We start from the raw sequence: 22975 nt of genomic DNA, 5'->3' as shown, positions 1-22975 counted from the left end.
GCGTTTTTGTACGTTTTCATTCAATTCGGCTTTTTGGTGAATGACTGGTCCATAAATATAAATTCCTGATACATCGGTGCATCCAACTACCAAACCAGTTTCATGAAAAGTCTTAAAAATGAATATGAGATGGTGAAATTGTAAAAATAATCGCGGCTCATTCGGCACATTTGCGACCAGCCCACTCGGTTCTCCAGATGGCCAGTCTGCCACTGATCGGCCCCAAAGAGCGTCGGCCCACCGGGAAAATGCCCGGTATGCCAGATTACCAGTCCAGCCCTTGTCATTGACATCCTTTATTTTAATTGCATAAATAAATGACCAAATTTGTTCAGTGACATTTCCATTAAAAAACGATTCCGCTATCTCGCACAAATTATTACGAGATTTCATGAGACGTGTATGTTGCATGAAAGAGGTGTTGTAACCTACCAAGTGTTGGAAAAAATCGCTTTGCAAAGACAAGGTAAGTAAGACATCTTATCACACTAGTGACATGTTAAACATCTATATTGCTTAAAACAGATTGACATTTAGTGGTTATTCTGCTGCAATGACTCCCATTGTAAGTGCATTGCTGTAAACTACAGTTTTGTTCTTTACAAGTCAAAATGATTCCCTACACCGTGCAAACACGTTGAAATAATATTCTATTGATGTAAATATAGCTTCATTTGATTAGAGCCTGGAACATTCCTATACATTATTATGTTTAATATCTCATTCACAGAGAGAGAGAGAGAGAGAGAGAGAGAGAGAGAGAGAGAGAGAGAGAGAGAGAGAGAGAGAGAGAGTAAGAGAAAGAGTGCAAAAGTCGAATGGGGCATTATTATAATTAGATCAGCTAAGAGTTAAGAGGTTCAGAGGACTGTACTGTAATTAAAGCGGCTCTATAAAATTAGGCTAAATGAGACCGAAAGACTACAATAAATCTACTCTAATCACTACACCTGCACTGGCCGCCCTGTGTGTGTGTGTGTGTGTGTGTGTGTGTGTGTGTATGTGCATGTGCACGTGTGCGTGTGTGTGTGTGTGTGTGTGTGTGTGTGAGGCAAAGACTGGAACAGCATGAGGTATCAGTGAATCAGGGTAAACAGGGGTCTAAACAGGTTGTTTATGGTGCAAGAGTTTGTACCAATATGCAACATAGAGGTATTCCTAAAGGAGTTACACACCACAACACAAACACCTGGGGCTCATCTGTGTAGTCTCTAAATATTAGATTTTTACTCACTAAATACTGCAAGATATACAATGCATACTGTCTACATTTAATAAAAGATAAATAGTAACAGTAGGCGTTTTACATCATCACATCATTTACTTGCATATACTTTAATGTGCATTCTCAAAGGTAATTACATGCACAATGAAATCTGAATCTCAAATCAGGAGTAAAATGATAAATCTGGCAGAATAAAGCATTTGTGTGTTTGTGTGTGTGTGTGTGTGTGTGTTGACAAAACCCGTTGCATCAAAGCCTGTATTAACAGGTCATAACATGATAAGTGGGACATGAAAAGAAATTAACAACACTTTCTGTGTGTGCGTCTCTCTCTCTCTCACTGCTCAGCTGCCGAGAGACGTGGCTGCTTAATTTATTTATTCCATTCCCATTAATTAGAACATGTGCACTGACAAAACAGGCAAAAGGAAGCATTAGCACCTAGTTTACACTCATCATCCCTGAGCTGCCCTGATGTATTATTTCTCCCGCTCACGTGCATTTACACACACATAAACAAACACACTTCCACATGGCTCGGAAACCTGCTCATGTGCAGGCTAAAAGTAAACATCCAAACGTTAGCATTCATTCTTATATTGGTCACCCTGAAGAGTTTTTGAAACGTCCACCAATAAAACACTTCTGCATTCAAATTACAATGGTAAACACTGTTTCTACCAAAATACCATTCAATACAGTTATTGTTGCTATAAAATGCTAAAGATAACACTTTACAGTAAGGTTATATTTGCTTAAATGTTGTTAAGAGTGTATTACAGCGTAAAACATGTCATTTCCTGTCGCCAGAAGGTGGCACTATGCCTATAAGTAAATATTGGCACACAGGTGTATTCAGGCCGGGACTGTTATATGTTTGAGTTACAACCACTTCCTGTTTCATGGCGAAACATCCAAATTTGTCAGGCTGCCACAGATACGCCGTTCAAAGAAAACTCAATATATTTATAATTTAGTAACAACAAGGTCTTTAGATTAGACTGACCAAATATGATGTTGATCTGATTTAATCTGTAGGAAGAGTTCGTTAAAGTACAAGGCCTGGAAATGGCAAAAACTGAGCAAAGATTTGAGAGAAAAATCACAATGGCTGACTTCCTTTTGGGTTTAGGGCATGGGTCCAAGTGACTTTTTTGTACGTGTTGACATGTTACATATGTTTCCCGAATTTCTTAGGTGTAGGTGAAACGTAGCGTAAAGCGCACATCATTGAATCTTGTATGTGGCGCTATTGAGCCATTTTGCCACACCTAATTCTGAATCCCATATTAGATGTAAATATTCGGCACTTCTGATGTGTGTGCAAAGTTTCATGAGTTTTCGAGTATGTTTAGGCCCTCAAAAATGCGATTCATTTGGGGAAAAAAAGAAAATAATAATAATAATAATAATAATAATAAATAAAGCTGCAAGCAGCGATGAATGGGCCCTCGCACTCTGATGCACGTTGGGGCTGCTGTGCCAGGGGAATGTCACTCCAATTCTTTTTAGCATTTTTCAGCACTTAAATGTTGTTAAGAGTGTATCAGAGTGTAAAACATGTCATTTCCTGTTGGCGCTATGACTATAATTAAATATTGGAATAGAGAACTGTTCAGGCCAGGACTGTTATCAAACATGTGAGGTTTTGGGTAGATTGGACGTTGTATGTTTGAGTTACAACAACTTCCTGTTTCATGGCGAAACATAGAATTTTGTCAGGCCGCCACAGACATGCCGTTCAAAGAAAACTCAAAATCTTAGCAATTTAGCATCTCCAAGGCCTTTAGATTAGACTGACCCAATATAATGTTGATCTGATTAAATCTCTAGGAGGAGTTCGTTAAAGTACAAGGCCTGGAAATGGCAAAAACTGAGCAAAAATTTAAGAGAAAAATCACAATGGCTGACTAACTGTTGAGTTTAGGGCATGGGTCCTAGAGACGAGTATGTTTAGGCCCTCAACAATGCAATTAATTTGGGAAAGAAATTAAATAAATTAAAAATAATAATAATAATAATAATAAATGCCTAGAGGAACAATAGGGTCGTTGTGCTCGGGCCCTAAAAATACATATAAATAATATAAAAATTATTATTTGTTAATGTATTATGAACTAACAATGGTAAAAAGTTAGTGTACAATAGTAATTTTTTAAGAGAAGTACAAGCCACCAGGCCATAAATGTACCTGTATTACTGTGGTATCATGTTTAAAAAGTTATGGCAAGTAAAAATTTATGTTACAAAGGTATTTCTTACTACTTTTATATGTGTACCATAGTAACTTGTTTTAAGGGCAATACAAAGGTCCTACATTTACTGTATCACCACAGTACCATGTCGAAAACAACATGGTATATTACCGCAGTACTGTACATGACCAAATACATGTGGCAATATCAAATAGCACTTTTTAATACTTTTTTATTTATTAGCTAAATAAATAGGCGTTTTTTAATCTAGCATCTAGCGCCACCATGAGTTCAAAATTGTACTTACTTTCAATACTCTGCCTCTAGCTTTCTGTAAACCTACTTTTTCCAACTCCTATACCATGTGGCCAATATCCTTGAATTTTTGCATGCATCATCTAAAGACAGTCATGTCAAAACTTCATGAGATTCATTATGATTAACCAAACTGTTCTCGTCTACCGCATCAATGAATTTGACCGCGAGTTCGCCAAAATGGATGCGAGGCTGTTTCTGCCCAACGCTTTAGCGTATTGACAGAAAACCTGGTATATATGTCATCACAAGCATGGCCTGTACATTTTCGGCACAGTGCCACCTAGTGGTCAAGAAATATGAAACATTTATATTTTTGCCTATTCATACTGTATAGTTTGGCCTAAAAACATGAGACTGGATGCTTTAAATACTTTGGGGCATACGGAGTCGAATGATACCCAATTTGCCATAGTCGGACATGCTTTCTGTACGCCATTTTTAATTTATAAACTCTTTTTGGTAAATTTTTGGAAAGGAAAGTACAAACTAACAGGTAATAAATTTACAGTATTACTGTTATATTATATTCAAAAAAACTATGGAAGTACCATGTCGTCAAAAAGGTGTTACAATGAGACTTTTTGGTAAATGTTTTTGGGGAAAAAAAGAGAATATATGACCAAATATACATGTCATTTTTTACATAATTGTAAGAATGTAACAAATGCTACCGTAAAAAAAGTTAAATGGTTAACAGGTAGTTACCGTAACACAGTCAGCAAATAATGATAATATATTTAACTGGAAAATTTATGTAATTTTATGGTAAAATATTGTTATTTTTATTTAAAATTTTTATGTAAAAAAGTCATATTTTACAGTATAATTAAAGCAAAAAATGTATATTATGTTCAAGAAGAGAATACATGTACTTATTATGGTAAACTATTGTTATAATTACAGTGAAAACGATAATCGGGCGTTATATTTTATGGGAATAGTTTCTACTTATTTATAATATCCGTTATGTCCAGTGGAGTGTTCTCTGTTATATTTTATGGAGTTTAATTACTGTTTATTTCATTACTTCAGTGTCAGCTGTGTTACCCTGATGGTGTTTTGTGTTTGTGCACTATTTCTACATGTGTATTAATTATTTCTCCTGATGAACATTAAGTCATCATGTGGTCTTATGTTGTTACTATGGTGACAAACAGCACATTTTAAAGTGAAAGCAGACTTTTATAGTCCCAGAAGGATAGTATATCAAGTTTATATACTTTAGTAATATAAATGGTAGTAAACCGTAAAAAATGAAGTCATCAAAATTACAACCTGTAAAAGCCCTGAAAAATAGTCACATTATTTTTTACGGTAAATTTCTGGCAACCCCAGCTGCTAGTATTTTACCGTAAATGTAACAGGTATGTGAACCCTTTGAAATTAGCTGGTTTTCTGCATTAATTGCTCATAAAATGTGATTTCATCTTTAAGTATAATCTTTCATGTCTTTATTGAACACATCCCATTGGCAGTGCGGGTTAGCGCTACTCTAAATTAGAAAAAGCACTCAAACATTTTGAGTTTGCTATTCACAAAGATGGTGATGGTGGTGGCAAAAGATCATTTTTGTGTGTAATATGAGAGTTGGTGATGTGAAGTGAATCAGCATCACTCAGGGTTTTCATTCATCAGCACTTTGTGATCGCTTGTATTACACTACTAAAGCTAGGAAACAGCTTTAAACTGCTTTAAACGAACAACTTCAGCATTACAGCTCATCACAGCTGAGAGACACAACAGACTGATTGATTACACAACTAAAGGCACTTAACTCTTCTCTGACTTTCCACATTGGAGTGGACACACAGTTTAAAATGGTGGAGGACATTGCGGTTTCTATAGTGAAAGTCTCTTGCGCACCGGCTACCTTGAAATAGAGAGGAACACCCTCGACTGGACGGCTACTTTTCCACTGAGATAATAGGATGCATTTATTAAATCTAATATGTTATATATTAAAGCTGACTATCGCACACGCTCCATCTCTCTCTCTCTCTCTCTCTCTCTCTCTCTCTCACACACACACACACACACACACACACACACACACACACACACACACACACACACACACATCCTTGTTTCTCCAATAACATGTTAGAAAGCCATAATACTAGTAGTTCAGAAGTGATGTTTTTGGATGCTTGGATGCATCATTTGTTATGAACCAGCAACGGCAGATTCTGATCGGTCGTGTAAGAAAGTAGTTCCATGCACAAATGCGTTTTTATGACCGTACTCAGTTTTTCCTAATTTGTAAAATTTGCTTGTTCATTGAACTGTTGTATATAAGCAATATCACACTCGTGCCAAATGGCCCTAAATCAGCACTGCTGTGATTAACTACGGCACTCGGCCTGCTGTCGAATAACAGCAGTGCTGATATAGGGCCATATCACACTCTTGCTTGTGTGATATTGCTTGTATATATATATATACACTAACCTAAAGGATTATTAGGAACACCATACTAATACTGTGTTTGACCCTCTTTCGCCTTCAGAACGGCCTTAATTCTACGTGGCATTGATTCAACAAGGTGCTGAAAGCATTCTTTAGAAATTTTGGCCCATATTGATAGGATAGCATCTTGCAGTTGATGGAGATTTGTGGGATGCACATCCAGGGCACGAAGCTCCCGTTCCACCACATCCCAAAGATGCTCTATTGGGTTGAGATCTGGTGACTGTGGGGGCCATTTTAGTACAGTGAACTCATTGTCATGTTCAAGAAACCAATTTGAAATGATTCAAGCTTTGTGACATGGTGCATTATCCTGCTGGAAGTAGCCATCAGAGGATGGGTACATGGTGGCCATAAAGGGATGGACATGGTCAGAAACAATGCTCAGGTAGGCCGTGGCATTTAAACGATGCCCAATTGGCACTAAGGGGCCTAAAGTGTGCCAAGAAAACATCCCCCACACCATTACACCACCACCACCAGCCTGCACAGTGGTAACAAGGCATGATGGATCCATGTTCTCATTCTGTTTATGCCAAATTCTGACTCTACCATCTGAATGTCTCAACAGAAATCGAGACTCATCAGACCAGGCAACATTTTTCCAGTCTTCAACTGTCCAATTTTGGTGAGCTCTTGCAAATTGTAGCCTCTTTTTCCTATTTGTAGTGTAGATGAGTGGTACCGGTGGGGTCTTCTGCTGTTGTAGCCCATCCGCCTCAAGGTTGTGCATGTTGTGGCTTCACAAATGCTTTGCTGCATACCTCGGTTGTAACGAGTGGTTATTTCAGGCAAAGTTGCTCTTCTATCAGCTTGAATCAGTCGGCCCATTCTTCTCTGACCTCTAGCATCAACAAGGCATTTTCAGCCCACAGGACTGCCGCGATACTGGATGTTTTTCCCTTTTCACACCATTCTTTGTAAACCCTAGAAATGGTTGTGCGTGAAAATCCCAGTAACTGAGCAGATTGTGAAATACTCAGACCGGCCCGTCTGGCACCAACAACCATGCCACGCTCTAAATTGCTTAAATCACCTTTCTTTCCCATTCTGACATTCAGTTTGGAGTTCAGGAGATTGTCTTGACCAGGACCACACCCCTAAATGCATTGAAGCAACTGCCATGTGATTGGTTGATTAGATAATTGCATTAATGAGAAATTGAACAGGTGTTCCTAATAATCCTTTAGGTGAGTGTGTGTGTATATATATACTGTACGTGTTATATTGCTACTTTTAGTTTTTTTATTAGTTTCCCAGGGAAAATTTTTGAATTTGAAACATTCATCATTTTGATGATTTTGATGATGATTTTGATGAATGTTTGTAAGGGAAGGTTACACTGTAAAATACTGGTAACATATTTAAAAAGCTATCAAAGTATCATGGCACCATGTCCGTACTTTTGGTTCTTTTTATAAATGTTTGCTTGGCCAATACAAAATGTCATAAATGCATTACCATGGTACATGACCAAATAAATGTGCTATTACCACATGGCACTTTTGAGTACTTTTGTCTTAATGTACCGTAATAAATGTTTGTACAGGAACTGCAAACCAGCAGGTCATGAATGTACTGTAGTGGGGTTACCTTTGCAAAGACACAAGGTCTCTCTCTCTCTCTCTCTCTCTCTCTCTCTGTCTCTCTCTCTCTGTCTCTCTCTCTCTCTCTCCTGAACAAAAGGCAGACTCTTAGAGCTTCAGAAGAACCCCTGAGGAGAAGAAAGCCACTCCAGTGCTGTGGTGAATGAACTCTTTTCACCAGAGTCCTGAGATGTTTACTCAACTTCAATAATGGCCCTCATTTTCCAATCATTATTCGCTCAGCCTGACTGCTGCTATTAGCCTGTCCAGTGTGTTACTAATACCACAGCACACACACACACACACACACACACACACACACACATAAATAATGTCACATGTACACACGCTCAACTACAAACACACATTCCTATAAGGGCTTATGTCAAACTCTGTGACTCTCTTGTGGCAAAACGTTGAATGTCAAACGTGTCTTACGCTAACGCGGGCTGCATTTCCCCGGAGACAATTTAGAGGTTGAAAAGCTTCATTTGAAACTTTAATTCTCCCGGCGACAGTTTGAATTACGGGTGTTGCTTTCGTAAATTGTGAAAATACTTTACATGTTTTTAAACATCATTAGCAGCATGATCTATAGACCTCAGTCAGGGCAGACAACATATTTCATTTGACGTGAATGAAAACAAAGGCTGTGCTGGAGAGAAGTAGTTGGTTTAAAGGGATAGTTATCATTTATTTACGCTCATGGCCGAGTGGACCATCCCTTTAACCAGTTGTACTGTTGGTGTTGATTGAAAATACTTTGCTAAAATGAATTTCCATTTGACAAAAGGAAACATGGATTGTGAAAATGAGATGTGACATAGACGTCTATCCCGCTAAGCCTCATTTTCCTTCACGTAAAATTAAATAGGCTGTCTACCCTGACTAAGGTCTATTGGATGCTTTTTACATTTGTATAATTTATTTAGCATCGAGCATGTGTCTGTACGCAGACACTTACACGCTGCCAAACTCTCCATTTTGATTTGGCCATGGCTATACCGTTATTTGCTGTAGCCAATTCCTAAATCACTAAAAAAGAAAAACTCTCAAATGTGAGCTCTGAAACGCACTCAATCACGACGCAATGTCTTTCTTCGACAGAAACTGCACTGAGTTGTGTTTGTGAAGGCTGGTTTTCCCCATCAGTGCTGTGATGAAGTGTTAAGATGGCGAAGAGTATTTTTTTATTGTTGCGCTGAGTCGAGAGAGGAGACGTGTTCAGAGAAAAGCGGAGGAGAAGGGCTGAAAAAGCAGGTTAGATGGAAGGAGAGGCTGGGAAAGAGAGGGATGTTGGCAGAGCGTGTGGCGTGATTTGAAAAGCCGAGATCCGTACGGTTGTGCCAAACACACACACACACACACACACACACACACACACACACACACACACACACACACACACACACACACACACACACACACACACACACACACACACACACACACACACACACACACACACACACACACCAACCAGTCAAAGTTCCCTCCGCAGACCGGCTTTTGTTTCCAACTTGGCATTTTACACCATCTTTATTATCTGCCCGCCGGTTCTATTTTCTATTTGAACAAACACAACAATGCAAAAAATAATAATAACAATATTAATCAAATGAACAAATAATATACAGAAGAGCTTCATCTTATTTAATGTTGCTTGTGGGTCTTTGCCATTTCCAAGTCACCGTTGCAGTTTATTCGGCTGTTCCCCCAAAACGAAAGGCCGTAAAGAAAACCAGAGCCTTGCCAAGAGTCAAAAGACCCTTTAATCCTTCAACATTTCTCATGTTTTCTGTTTATATTGCATACATATATATATATATATAGAAATGTTTAATGTCATGTCAAAAAAACAAAAACAAAACAAAACTGGAACGTTTTGTTATATATTTAATATAATATATAAATAAATATATCTAATATAATATATAAATAATTATATTTAATATAATATATAAATAAATATATCTAATATAATATATAAATAATTATATTTAATGTAAAATATAAATAATTATATTTACTATAATATATAAATAAATATATCTAATATAATATATAATTGTATTTCATATAACATATAAATAAATATAATATATAAATAAATATAATTAATATAATATATAATATAATATATAATTTTATTTCATATAATATATAAATAATTATATTTAATATAATATATAAATAATTATATTTAATGTAAAATATAAATAATTATATTTACTATAATATATAAATAAATATATGTAATATAATATATAAATAAATATATCTAATATAATATATAAATAAATATAATATATAAATAAATATATTTAATATAATATATAATTGTATTTTATATAATATATAAATAATTATATTTAATATAATATATAATTGTATTTCATATAATATATAAATAATTATATTTAATGTAAAATATAAATAATTATATTTACATATAATATATAAATAAATATATGTAATATAATATATAAATAATTATATTTAATATAATATATAACTATTTATTTATTTATTTATTAATAATAATATTATTAATGTTAAAAAAGAAAAACCAACAAAACTAGAATGTTTTCTGCACTTGATATTTCTCATGCTTTTATTTTATTTTATTTTTTTTTATCATATTTGGATCTATTTAATGAATAAATATATTTATATCCTCTAATATGATATGTGCTTCACACTTAAGTTTCAAGCAAATATTAATTTTATGTCTTACCTATCGATTTAATACATTAACATATTTAATATATTTGAAACATATTTAAATATATTATCTCTCTCTCCACAACATCACCAGAAAAATGTAATTATTAATAATGATTACTATTATATCACATTAAAATAGCATATTCCTTAAACTTATCACAGTACCTGTATGCACTACTATATCTATAAAACAAATCAGTTTTTTTATATATATATATATAGTGTATATATATATATATATATATATATATATATATATATATATATATATATATATATATATATATATATGTGTGTGTGTGTGTGTGTGTGTGTGTGTGTGTCATTGGTTTCTTGTATAAGCTGCTGTCTTGTTAATTTGTGTTTTGATCAATAAAATAAATAAATATATATATTAAACATATTTAATGTAATAAACATATTTCACATATAAATATATATTTATATCTTCTAATATGATATGTGCTTGACATTTAGGTTTCAAGCTAATATTAATTTAATATCTTACCTTCACACAATAAAGCAAAAATAACTATATATATATTTATTATCTCAGTAAACTATAAACTAAACAATGCATCACATTTAACAAATATTGTAATATTAAAATACTACATATTAAATAAAATAAAAAAATATATATCATTATAAATTAGCTGTTAAAACCAGAAAACATATTAATCAATATGCCTGTTAAAATAGATTGATATCCTTTTAAAAAGAGAAATTATGTATAAATGTGTACATAATATATATATATATATATTTGAATATTTCCAGCCATTCAATGAACTGAATTGTATTTAAATGTAACATACAGATGTATGTATTTGTACCATACCTGAATTGCAGCAACAAACAAATGGCCGAATATTTCCCCAGTGTCTAAAAAGCATTTTTAAGCAAGTATCTCTCATTCTCTTGCCCTTAGCACACAAAGAAACCTTCTCACACATAAACGCAACCAACACAGGCAAAACAGTCACCTGAGTTCAGTCCAAGTAACACCACACAGTCAAATCTCAAACATCCAGGCCAAAATCCAAAATGACCAAAGGCCTGTGAAGGACACCAAAGTTGTGTATCAGTGGTCAGTGCGGGTGACTGTTTGCTCTGTTGGTCTGGTCACGGCCTCGAGCAGCGGGGATCTGTAAGCTCCGCACAACACGCCGCTTCATCTTGTTTACCAGCCAAGAAGGAACAGAAGTATTTCCTTACCGCCCAAAGGCCTGAAAACGGCCAACTTTATCACTTTTACCCATTCATTTCCTCTCTGAGGGACACGTTTTGACCTGAGGCATGTGTACGCATTGGGGGAAAAAGGTCTCCTGGAAAATTCTAGGATAAATATTCAACTTAAATTTGGATATATTTCCTAACGTTCAAATCTAGGCCCACTTCAATGCCTTTGCAGACACCGTAGTGACCTGTAACATTATGGTAAAATAGAGAGCGGCGTAATCTTCCATATTAACGGCCGAACAGTTGCATCGTTTATTAGATTCAGCTGGAGTATAAATGGATGGCTCGCAGACTTGGGTACGCACTGGGAAAATGATAGCGTAGCTAAGAAAAAAAACGGTTGCCAAAAAAACGAAAGAAATGTAAAGTGCGCTAGTCCCACACCACAGCGACTCTGAGGCTAGAATCACAACACCTCGCTGATATCTTCAACACCTCTGAAAGCTCTGGAAATTATCCAGACGAGACGGATCTCTGTGAAACAAGCGATTTAACGCCTGAACGGACTTTACAAGTCTATTGTCATTCAACTATATAAATCGATTTCCCTTTCAGAGAGGAAAAAGGCACAATTAGTTCCCCTCTTTTCACCGTTGTCAGCTTTTCAGCCTCCTTAACAGCTCAAAGCTGGAGTGATTTCTCGTGGCATTCTGGGGCTGCCTTTCACCGGCTGTCTGAACTGGACACAGTTGGACTGGAGATGAGAGCAGGCACATGTTTATATCATGACTTTGCGATAGACTTTGAGCCGTATGACGAAGCTCGCTCCAGCGATGACTAACCCCCGGAGAACGCATTCATCATTCTGACAAACACGGAGCGCTGAGAAGACAAACAAGACGTTTTTTTTTCCAGAGGCGTGCGAGACGGCTAATCCGAATTGCTCGTCAAAAACTCCCATTAATCACCATCTTTAATATAGCCGGCATGTCCTGAGAAAACTGAGTGTAATTACAGTATCGTGCTCTGGGGTACAGGCTTGATTCGGCTACAGTTTAACGTCATTAATTGCTCTCATGGGACGATACGACACGCATCTCGTCGGCTAAACAACCGGCTTGTCCAGCTGAAACTAGACCCTAAATCCCTCTTATTACACGATTCTCAAATCGTGCGTTATAGCCGCTGATCTTCGGTATGCAAATACAACCGTTTACAAAGTCTGTCCATTTGGGATGGAACCAAAATGTAAACGTTGCTTTACTCACAGAGAGTAAAAGTCGAACTGATCCAAACCAGGCCTCGTCTTTGGCAGGCGTTCCTAAAGGATTTTTCCTAAAGGAAAACTACCTCTAGCCATTTAAGCCATTTGCTTCGAGAACGGTCTTTGCAAAAAACAAACAACGTAAAACACGATTTACCCGTGTGTAAAGAAAACGAACAATCGCGTCAGTAACGTTCCATCAAAGCGGATGTCACTGGAACAATGTGCCATCAGGCCGGTTAATAGTGTCCGGATTAAGACAGGATATTCAACCGGGTCAGCAGGAGATCATCTGAGCCCTGGCGTACCGTTAAACAGGAAAAGAGCGGCACGGTGAAGCGGCAAACTGAGTTCCACACGGTGCAAAAGGGAAACTCGGCATGAGCAACAAAATCTCTTTCAGGGCCCCTGCCAACAAACCGAATTATGGCTCTGTATCACAACAAAGATGAAAACAATTGCAAATGTTGCCTTGTTGTGCACTGTGAGTGCGCAGATTATAGCTAATAACTATGCAAATACAATATTGTGTGTGTTTTTAAAGGAACTGTCACTAAACACAGTTTGCACAACTACCACAACCTCCAAAATCACACTCACATCGTCACTATGATTTCCTGTACAAATACAAGTATTGAAATAAATCATATAAATGTATTAATTTATATATGAATATATAGAAATAATACAAATATGAAGAATTAGTAACAAAGAAGTAATAATATATAAATAATACAATTTATTTAAAACTACAACAACCACCAAAATCACAACTGCAATAACTAACAATCATTTATTATTAATATAAAATAAAGTTATTTCAATAAATTATATACATTTATAAAGTTCTTTATAAATAATTAAAATATAACGGATTAGTTCTATCTATAAACAAACCAGTGGCCAAGGTATTATTTAAAAACAACAACAACAATAATAATAATTTTACACTTGTTAGACTCTTTCAAACCGAGCTACTTTAAAAATAAAGAAATCCAATGATTTCCAACAACCCTGAATTTATTGTTATTTGTCATTTGATTGTTTTGAATTTTAACACACAATATTTCAATATTTCTTTACTCTTTTTAATTTATTTCTTTACCAGAGTGTGTGTGTGTGTGTGTGTGTAGAGTGTGTGTCTGTGTGTGTGTGTGAGTGTGAGAGTGTGTGTGAGTGCGTGTGTGTGTGTGAGAGTGTGTGTCTGTGTGTGTGTGAGTGTGAGAGTGTGTGTGAATGCGAGTGTGTGTTTTTGAGTGTGTGTGTGAGAGTGTGTGTCTGTGCATGTGAGAGTGTGAGTGTGTGTGTGAGTGCGAATGTGTGTGTGTGTGTGTGTGTCTGTGTGTGTGAGTGTGAGAGTGTGTGTGAGTGCGAGTGTGTGTGTGTGTGTGTGAGTGTGTGTGTGAGTGTGTGTTTGTGAGTGTGTGTGTGTGAGTGAGTGTGTGTGTGTGTGTGAGTGTGTCTGAGGTGTGTGTCAGTGTGTGTGTGAGTGCAAGTGTGTGTGTGAGTGTGTGTGTGTGAGTGAGTGTGTGTGAGTGAGTGTGTGTGTGTGTGTCTGAGTGTGTGTCAGTGTGTGTGTGTGAGTACGTGTGTGTGTGTGTGTGTGTGTGTGTGTGAGTGCAAGTGTGTGTGTGAGTGTGTGTGTGTGAGTGTGTGTGTGTGTGTGTGAGTGTGTCTGAGTGTGTGTGTCAGTGTGTGTGTGAGTACGTGTGTGTGTGTGTGTGTGTGTGTGTGAGTGTGTGAGTGTGTGTGTGAGTGTGTGAGTGTGTCTGAGTGTGTGTGTCAGTGTGTGAGTGTTTGTGAGTGCGAGTGTGAGAGTGTGTGTGTGAGTGCGAGTGTGAGTGTGTATGTGTGTGTGTTTGTGAGTGTGTGCGTGAGTGTGTGTGTGTGTGTGTGTGTGAGTGAGTGTGTGTGAGTGTGTGTGTGTGTGTGTGTGTGTGTGTGAGTGTGTGTGTGTTTGTGAGTGTGTGTGTGTGAGTGCGAGTACGTGTGTGTAAGTGTGTGAGTGCAAGTGTGAGAGTGTGTGTGTGAGTACGTGTGTGTAAGTGTGTGAGTGCAAGTGTGAGAGTGTGTGTGTGAGTACGTGTGTGTGTGAGTGTGTGTGTGTTTGTGAGTGTGTGTGTGTGAGTGCGAGTACGTGTGTGTAAGTGTGTGAGTGCAAGTGTGAGAGTGTGTGTGTGAGTACGTGTGTGTGTGTATGTTTATGAGTGTGTGTGAGTGTGAGTGTGTGTGTGATTGTGTATGTGTGTGAGTGTGTGTGAGTGAGTGAGTGTGTGTGTGAGTGTGTGTGTGTGTGTGTGTGTGTATGTGTGTGTGAGTGTGTGTGAGTGAGTGAGTGTGTGTGTGAGTGTGGGTGAGTGTGTGTGTGTGTGTGTGTGTATGTGTGTGAGTGTGTGTGTGTGTGTGTGTGTGTGTATGTGTGTGTGAGTGAGTGAGTGTGTGTGTGAGTGTGGGTGAGTGTGTGTGTGTGTGTGTATGTGTGTGAGTGTGTGAGCGTGTGTGTGTGTGTGTTCAGGCACAAGACACTGCATATGCATCAACTGTAAACCTGTTCACTTTAAAAGTTTTATAATTTCCACACACACACTCCAAGTTTTAATGCAACCACAAAGACAACCGAACAGAAATCCATTAACACAAAGAAATAAACATAACGCAGCCTCATCCTGAAATGTGTATTTGCATATATTTGTATTCATGTTCATGTATGTTTTTGAGATACATCCCGGAATAGAACTGGACCGAGTTTCCTGAGTTTTTACATGGAGTCTTACTTACATACAGTTCTTCTCTCGACATGTGTGTATGAGCCTGTGTACTGCCCTACAAAGGCCAAACGCAGTAACTACGTCACAATCTGAGGTTTTGGATTGCCCAGCCAAATGTGTATGAGCTCATTTTCACAGTTGAGCCAGACATCATCGTCTACCTAACGTTTTGCCTTTGCAGCGAGTATAGTGTGTATCGCTCACCTGGAGTTTGGACGAAGTAGGCCAGGTACAGGTCCAGTTCCTTCACGGACACGCCGATGTGATGCGGCTGTACGCACAGGCCGTGATTGGAACATTGCGGGGATTTGACCAGTCTCTCTCCGTCCGTGCTCTCCAGCGGACTTCCTTTGAAGAGAATCACCATGACCAGGTCCAAACGCCAGACTTTGTCCGCCTGCCGCAGGCAGTCGATGCGGCGGATCTTGCCCTTCTGGTCGGGGTTGGACAGCACGCAACACGGCGGCTTCTTTCCTGTGATGGTGAGCACGAAATCCTCGCGGAACTCCGGGCGGATGTCTTTGCGGAGCTTGGCGAGCAGTCGGGACGCCCACTTCTGCTTGATCTCGGGCTTCTCGCCCAGCAGTTCATCTTTGACGGCGCGCTCCTCGTCCTTTGTCATGCGCTTCTCGTGCTTCTTGAAGTACTTGCGCTTGCGGGCCTGCAGGTTGAACCAGGTGTAGGAGAAGGCGCGGACATGTGGCAGTAAAGCCTCGATGAAGGGGTGAAATTCATCCTGTTGGACAGAAGAGAATTTCAGAGCTTTAGAATAATTATATGATGTTTTAGAACAATGAAAACACTTGCAGTGCATGTAAAACTCCTTAAAACAAGATGAATTCACTTGAGAAGCAAAATTGAGGGAGATCATAAGACTTCATTGAGTACGTTTCTTTTTTTAAGCTTCTTTTAAATTATTCAAAAAGGAAGAAAAAAAGGATTTGCCAATGGGTTCAAAAAAATAAACTCAATTCAATATTATCAGAAAAAATCTTGTTTTAAGGCTGTTTTGGGGTTTTTCTTCTGGAAAACAAGACAAAAGTAACATGTAAGAAAAACATTTTTTGCAGTGTAGATCAATTTGCTCTGTTACACGGATTAACTTGGAAACTACCCATTTAGTCTAGGTTTGGTGGAAACTGAGTATCCGTAATTATTCATTATTCTCAATTTAAATATTTCTCACAACAGGAAACATAAAAAAAAAATGCACCAAAATCCCCTTCAGTCCCAAAGCCATTTAAAAAAAAAAAAATCACTCTGAATAATAGAATTCAATTAGTCTAAATTTAAAACAGTTTCAACATTTGAGCACTGCAGAGGGAGCACAGGAATTCCGTGATTCCGTGATTCCAAAAAAAGCAGCTTCTTTAGCTTAAGTCAGGCCAAGAAAAGCTTGCCGATCCCCACGGCAATGGAAGACTCATTCAGCTCTCCAATAATACCTTCACCACACAGTGCTCAGTGACAAAGCCTAAACCGCTCCACGGCGGCCCTGGCCCCAGACCCTCTCCGCCAACTCTCGCCACAACAAGACCGCGGCTAAACTGCGTCCCTTCAAGACCTGCCATCAAATCCTCTGTTGGGGCTGTTGTCGTGTGGCAGAAATCCGGGCATGTTTAGGTTTCAACACACGAGACGGCAGATAGCACCATGAAAACCACACTGCAAACAGGAGCAGAGAGAGAAAGGCTGGTAGTTACCATTTTGCACTCTCATCATAAATTTGGCACGCCGTTCAGGGTCGAACAAAAAAAATACACCCAGACCAGTTCTTTGCCACTTGCAACGAAACAACTGCTGGCTTGGCGGAGATGAAGAATTTGCCAGAAAAAACAAAAAAACTTGGGTAAAAGAGGAAAAAAAAATGGAGATGCTCCAATTGCCGGAGGAAAGAAGTCAATTTTAAGATCGGAGAAATTCGTTCAAATTTTGTCTTTTTTGCTTTGCGTGCGGCAAACGGTTCCAGGTGGAATTATGAGATGGCAAAAGTGTTGGCAAAATAGTTATAAAAAAAATGTAAACAATCGTGTGGGTATGAGAAAAAATAAATAAATACTTAAATAGAAAAGCCGTGCTCCAAATAAACTCTTTCGCGTTCCAAAATAAAAACCAAAAATGTAAACGAAGGCGAAAAAAAATCCTTGGCAAAGCGTAATAAGTGTTTTCTTAGATCTTTGAGTCCTGTAGAAGACTCAGAGAGTGCTGCACACACACTCCAGCGACGAAGGGGTGTGTGTGTGTGTGTGTGTGTGTGTGTGGGGGGTGATCTGGCTAATGCAAAGCGCAGAATATGGGCAGAATGAAAGAGACCCGAATCAATGCTGGACGAGCTCGCAGGACCGCTGGCAATCCCGAGTGCTGCTGCTTTTTTTACTCCTTTTCTCTCCAACTCTCTCTCTCGCTCTCGATCGCCCGCACTCTCTATCTCGTCCTCTCTGCGTTCTTTCCTTAACCATTGCCTGAGAATTTGCCAACACGAGTAGGGCCCACCTATTTGGCAACAAGATGCCTGTAGCTCAGCCAATACGTTAGCTTGAAGAGCCGAAAGGGAGGGGAGTATAAGGGGGGTTGGTGGCACTATTAGAGAGAGAGGGAGAGATTGGGTGAGTGAAAGCACGCCGTCCAGTCCAATGGTGCACAATTTGCCAATCTGACAAGTTCCAATCTACCACCAAGGCAAAGTTCAGCATCCCATCGACCTTGTCATGGCAACCGTGCCCTCAAGACTCATGGATACCATCGCCTACCAACGCTCCCCTCTCTGGTTTGCGCTATGCCACCTTGGCACAGGGTTATGGGAGAAAGTGCACAGCCCCCAAAACTCCCAGCAGACCCCAGAGCCGGCAGCTGCTCATGGATTTAGTGCCCGAGACAAAGGCGAGGGCAACCGTGCAACCCTCGCTCCCCGAACGCCACCGTGTGCATCTCTAATTTAAAATAAACATATGCTGCGTATGTCTATTACAGCACCAAACACGAGGAGCTTGATGAAGGAGGCCAAAAGAAAGGAGATATCTGACCCGAAAGTTGCTCAAACAACTTGGCAGAGCTGTTTGGAACGGCGTAGAAAACGTACTGCAATACATTCGCACATACACTGATCATTTGTGGGTACACTCAAACAATAACAAATAAAAAAGGGATTTTAGCGGCTTTGTTCAATTTACTCAATTAAACGAACACAATTCTGAGACATTTAGTCACAATTGGATTTCATCATAGTGAAATCGGCCGACTTGTTAAGTGGGGGGGCGGGGTGTTTTGTTGCAGTTTTGTTGTCCGTGTTGTCCGTGCATAAGGCAACGGCTCATTTTAGATTATCGCGGCCCATTCGGCATGTTTCGCGGCCGACCCACTGGCCCGCTCGGTTGTTCCGATGGCAAAGTCCGCCCCTGATCGGTCGCCAAAGTGCGTCGACCCAACGGGAAAATGCGCAGTATGCCAGATAACCAGTCCAGCCCTGCTCACTGGATGTTTTGGGGGTTTTGGGCACCATTCTGAGTAAACTCTAGAGACTGTTGTGCGTGAAAATCGCAGAAATCCTCAAACCAGCCCGTCTGGCACCAACAATCATGCCACAGTCGAAATCACAGAGATCAAATATTTTCCCCATTCCGATGGTTGATGTGAACATTAACGGAAGCTCCTGACCCATATCTGCATGATTGTATGCACAGCTGCAACACGATTGGCTGATTAGATAATCGCATGAATACGTAGGTGTACAGGTGTTCCCAATAAAGTGCGAAATGAGAGTTTTGAGATTTTTGGCATCAGTCGTTATGTGTGACCATTTGGAGCAATGGACAATTCCGTAAAAAAAAAGTAAATAAATAATTATTTAATTCCTTTCATTTTGGATTCAGCTTGTTTGCTATTTAATTGTATTATATGTGCCCATGACCTCTGGGTATATTAAAAAGCCATATTGGTCGACTACACTAGATAAGAGTATGGATCAGTAGGATCACTCCATGACGTTCCTGAACACCCCAAACACAAGAACCTGGCATCTCCACAATAACCCATATTTCCATGAGCAGTGATACTTTGAGAGAGAGATCCTAAATGAGACTAAACTAGACCGAGTCAGAGCTCTTGATCGCTTCTAGTTGACGTTTTAAAACCGTTGAATGACTGCTTGGCCACCGTTCTTCCCACAAAACAAGGAAAGGAAATTGATTTGAAATGCTGGATTAGCAAACATATGCAAATATCTCCTAAATGAGACACCAAGAGAACATCATTGGACCCGTGTATGGCGATAACGCTCTCCCATCACAGAAAAACTCTTCATTAGTGTTTCCTCTATGTGTAAAAACCAACACCTGCTTGAGCTCTCTAATAAGATGCTAATTGAAGCACACAACCAGAGGAGAGCTGAATTTGTTTATGAAAGCATTTGTTTCAATAAAAGCAGCACCTTTATTTCAAACAATCCCTTCTCTGTTTGAAACACAGCCCTTAATGGCTTCCTCTAGTGCTAGCAGTGTGAGGATGAGATAATTAGGTCCTGATCAACATGTGCATTTCAAAATTCAGTTGCCTAAAGCGCAATCACTTATTTCATTCAATGACAAATAGCAATTTGAAGTATGCCAGAAGAAGGCATTTAATCCAACTCACTATTTACAACTATTAGTCATTGAGAAACAGCTACAGAGCTCTTTTGTACCAACGTCTAGAGCGGGACTGGTAATACCGGGCATTTTCCCGGTGGGCCGACACACTTTGGGGCCGTTCAGGGGCGGACTGGCCATCGGGAGAAACAAGTAGGCCGGTGGGTCGGCTGCGAAACGGGCCGAATGTGCCACGATAAGCTAAAAGGACAGCACCCCCCCTCCCCTCCCCTTCCCTCCCCCGCTCAACAACTTTTGGGCCACTTGCTATGCAAAATCCCGGGCCGATTTCTCTTCCCCGTTCAGCCCTGCCAATGTCCGAAATATCACTTGTTTTTTTCTTGTTTTTTTACTATTTTCCTGTCTTTCCTCGACACTCAAACATCTCTATTATCGTCTTAATATCTGCAGAGTTCCGTAAAAACATAACAAAACCGAAGCACAAATTTCTGTTACCAGTTCCCGCTCCAAAATCTGGTTTGACCAAGATGACATTTATTTGATGAATGTAAAACAGAAATGTAATGTCAGTCTTTGGCGTAGACCCCGTCTGGCGGTCTGAAGAAGTTGTACTCGTAACCATCATATCCTGCCTGAGATAGGAGGCAGGGGCGAGGAGCCTACCCCCGTGCAGGACGGGACTCAACAGGTGGTGGTGGGGTGGAGGAGGTTGCCGTGTTAGCACACTGAAACAGCAATGTGATAGATTGTGAGCAGACTTATAAAGCAACAGCTTACATGTGATTGGCTGGGAGTTACCCCGCTAATGCTGCGATGATGCACAGGCGCTAATCTTCCCGCTAGAACTACACTGCGCTTACATTACTCACCGGAAGAATTGTTATTGTGATTATCAATATTAATAAACCTGACTATTTACTCAATATTTGTGTCTTATATCATATTACTCGCAGATGCGGTTTAAATGGATTATTGATTGATTGATTGATTTTATACCAATTGTATACCAGTTACGGTCATTCGCGTCCGTAGGCAAGCATTTCAAATATTCAAACAGACAGGGTTTCACTAAAAACTGGACTAATATGCCAATTAAAAAAAGTGTGAATAATATTCATATAATGTTAAAATATATTGATCATCATTGTTACTTATATCATGTCTGTCCTACACACTCTCACGGTGAAATCGTGACGACTTTCACTGGACATCATTTCCATTGAATACGCGACAATTACTTGCTTCTGTCACACACAACAGCTTCCTATCATGTTTACACACTTTACTGATTGGTTAAGTTTCGATAAGGGGTTTGGGTAAGGGCAAAATATTAGTATTAATAATTAGCATGTCCTTAACGACACCTGCGCGTTTACTTCCGCATTAGACATCCGGGAATTTGCATGAGACTTGTGTCTGTCCTAACGTCGTCAAATGTTTCTTCCAACTGTTAAATGCCCTTAATACGAAAATCAACAAGGGATGGCCAATTTTCTAAGCAAAGTTCCCACGAGCCCCGTTACTCCCTGAAGAGGTCAAATAAGACCTTCACATACATTTAACAGTTAATAAACTTTTAATACATTTTTGTTAACTTTGTCTCTGCCAAAGAACATCACTTAAACCCAATCTATCTGCCAGCTCAATTAAATTATTATTATTTTTCCATCGGCTGTTCCTAAAATATTATTATTAAAAAGGGAGAAGACATCATGTCTTAAGTGTGTGCCAGCAGTCGGATGGAAATGAACGAGCTGGAAAGAGTGTTTGGTGACGAGCGCCAGAGAATCATTTGTGTGAGTTTGTCAATGACGGCAAAACCAATTATTAATAACAAAAACACACCCAAACACCTTCAGATCAGTGCAGATCGATTCCAATTTGGCCGTTCATCCAAGTAAGCACAATCCTGAATAATGTAGGCTATAGGGACTGTCTGTGTAATTTCACTGCTTTAAATAATTATGTGGCAAAGATGATTGGCATAGATCTAAATACATTTTACTGGCATATAACGTTGACTCCATATAGACCAACACGGAAGTCACAACAGTCGATTGTCAAAGCGGTGGCTATTAATGGGCAGCAATTGCAGAAATAAGCTTTTTTATATATAAATTATTTTATTATTTATGAATATTTTATTTGACAGAGATCCAAACAGAACCATATAGGGTACTTATTTATTTGATATTTTTAAAAAGAAAGGGATACATGTCAATATTAAATTCTGCTTAATATAAATGACCAGTTGTACAAACACACACACACAAACACACACATACTCACACACACACACAGACTCACACACACACATATGCTCTCTCACACACACACACACACTCATACACACACACACTCATACACACACACACACTCATACACACACACACTCATACACACAAACACACACACACACACATATGCTCACACACACACACTCATACACACAAACACACACACATATGCTCACACACACACACTCATACACACACACACACACACACATATGCTCACACACACACACACACACACATATGCTCACACACACACACACACATACTCACACACATACACACATGCTCTCACACACACACACACTCACACACACACACACGCACACACACACACATACAAACTCACACACACACTCACACACAC

The 22975-nt window shown here is 38.9% G+C and overlaps 1 protein-coding gene across 13 annotated transcripts in view; it reads right to left on the bottom strand.

The window, feature by feature from the left end:
- LOC127652796 (nuclear factor 1 X-type-like) overlaps positions 1-22975 on the bottom strand; it is a 211539-nt gene that overhangs the window by 117552 nt on the left and 71012 nt on the right. For 12 of the 13 annotated variants that reach the window (XM_052139179.1, XM_052139180.1, XM_052139186.1 and 9 more), the window contains one exon: positions 15936-16467. In XM_052139179.1, coding sequence (XP_051995139.1) covers positions 15936-16467 — 532 coding nt within the window. Of the gene's footprint in view, positions 1-15935; positions 16468-17434; positions 18144-22975 lie in introns of those variants that run through there. The other variant, XM_052139183.1, reaches the window with a different exon arrangement.

Source organism: Xyrauchen texanus, chromosome 12 (genome assembly GCF_025860055.1).
Source record: "Xyrauchen texanus isolate HMW12.3.18 chromosome 12, RBS_HiC_50CHRs, whole genome shotgun sequence".
In the NCBI taxonomy this organism is placed as follows: domain Eukaryota; kingdom Metazoa; phylum Chordata; class Actinopteri; order Cypriniformes; family Catostomidae; genus Xyrauchen; species Xyrauchen texanus.
This window is presented reverse-complemented; position numbering and strand designations above follow the sequence as displayed.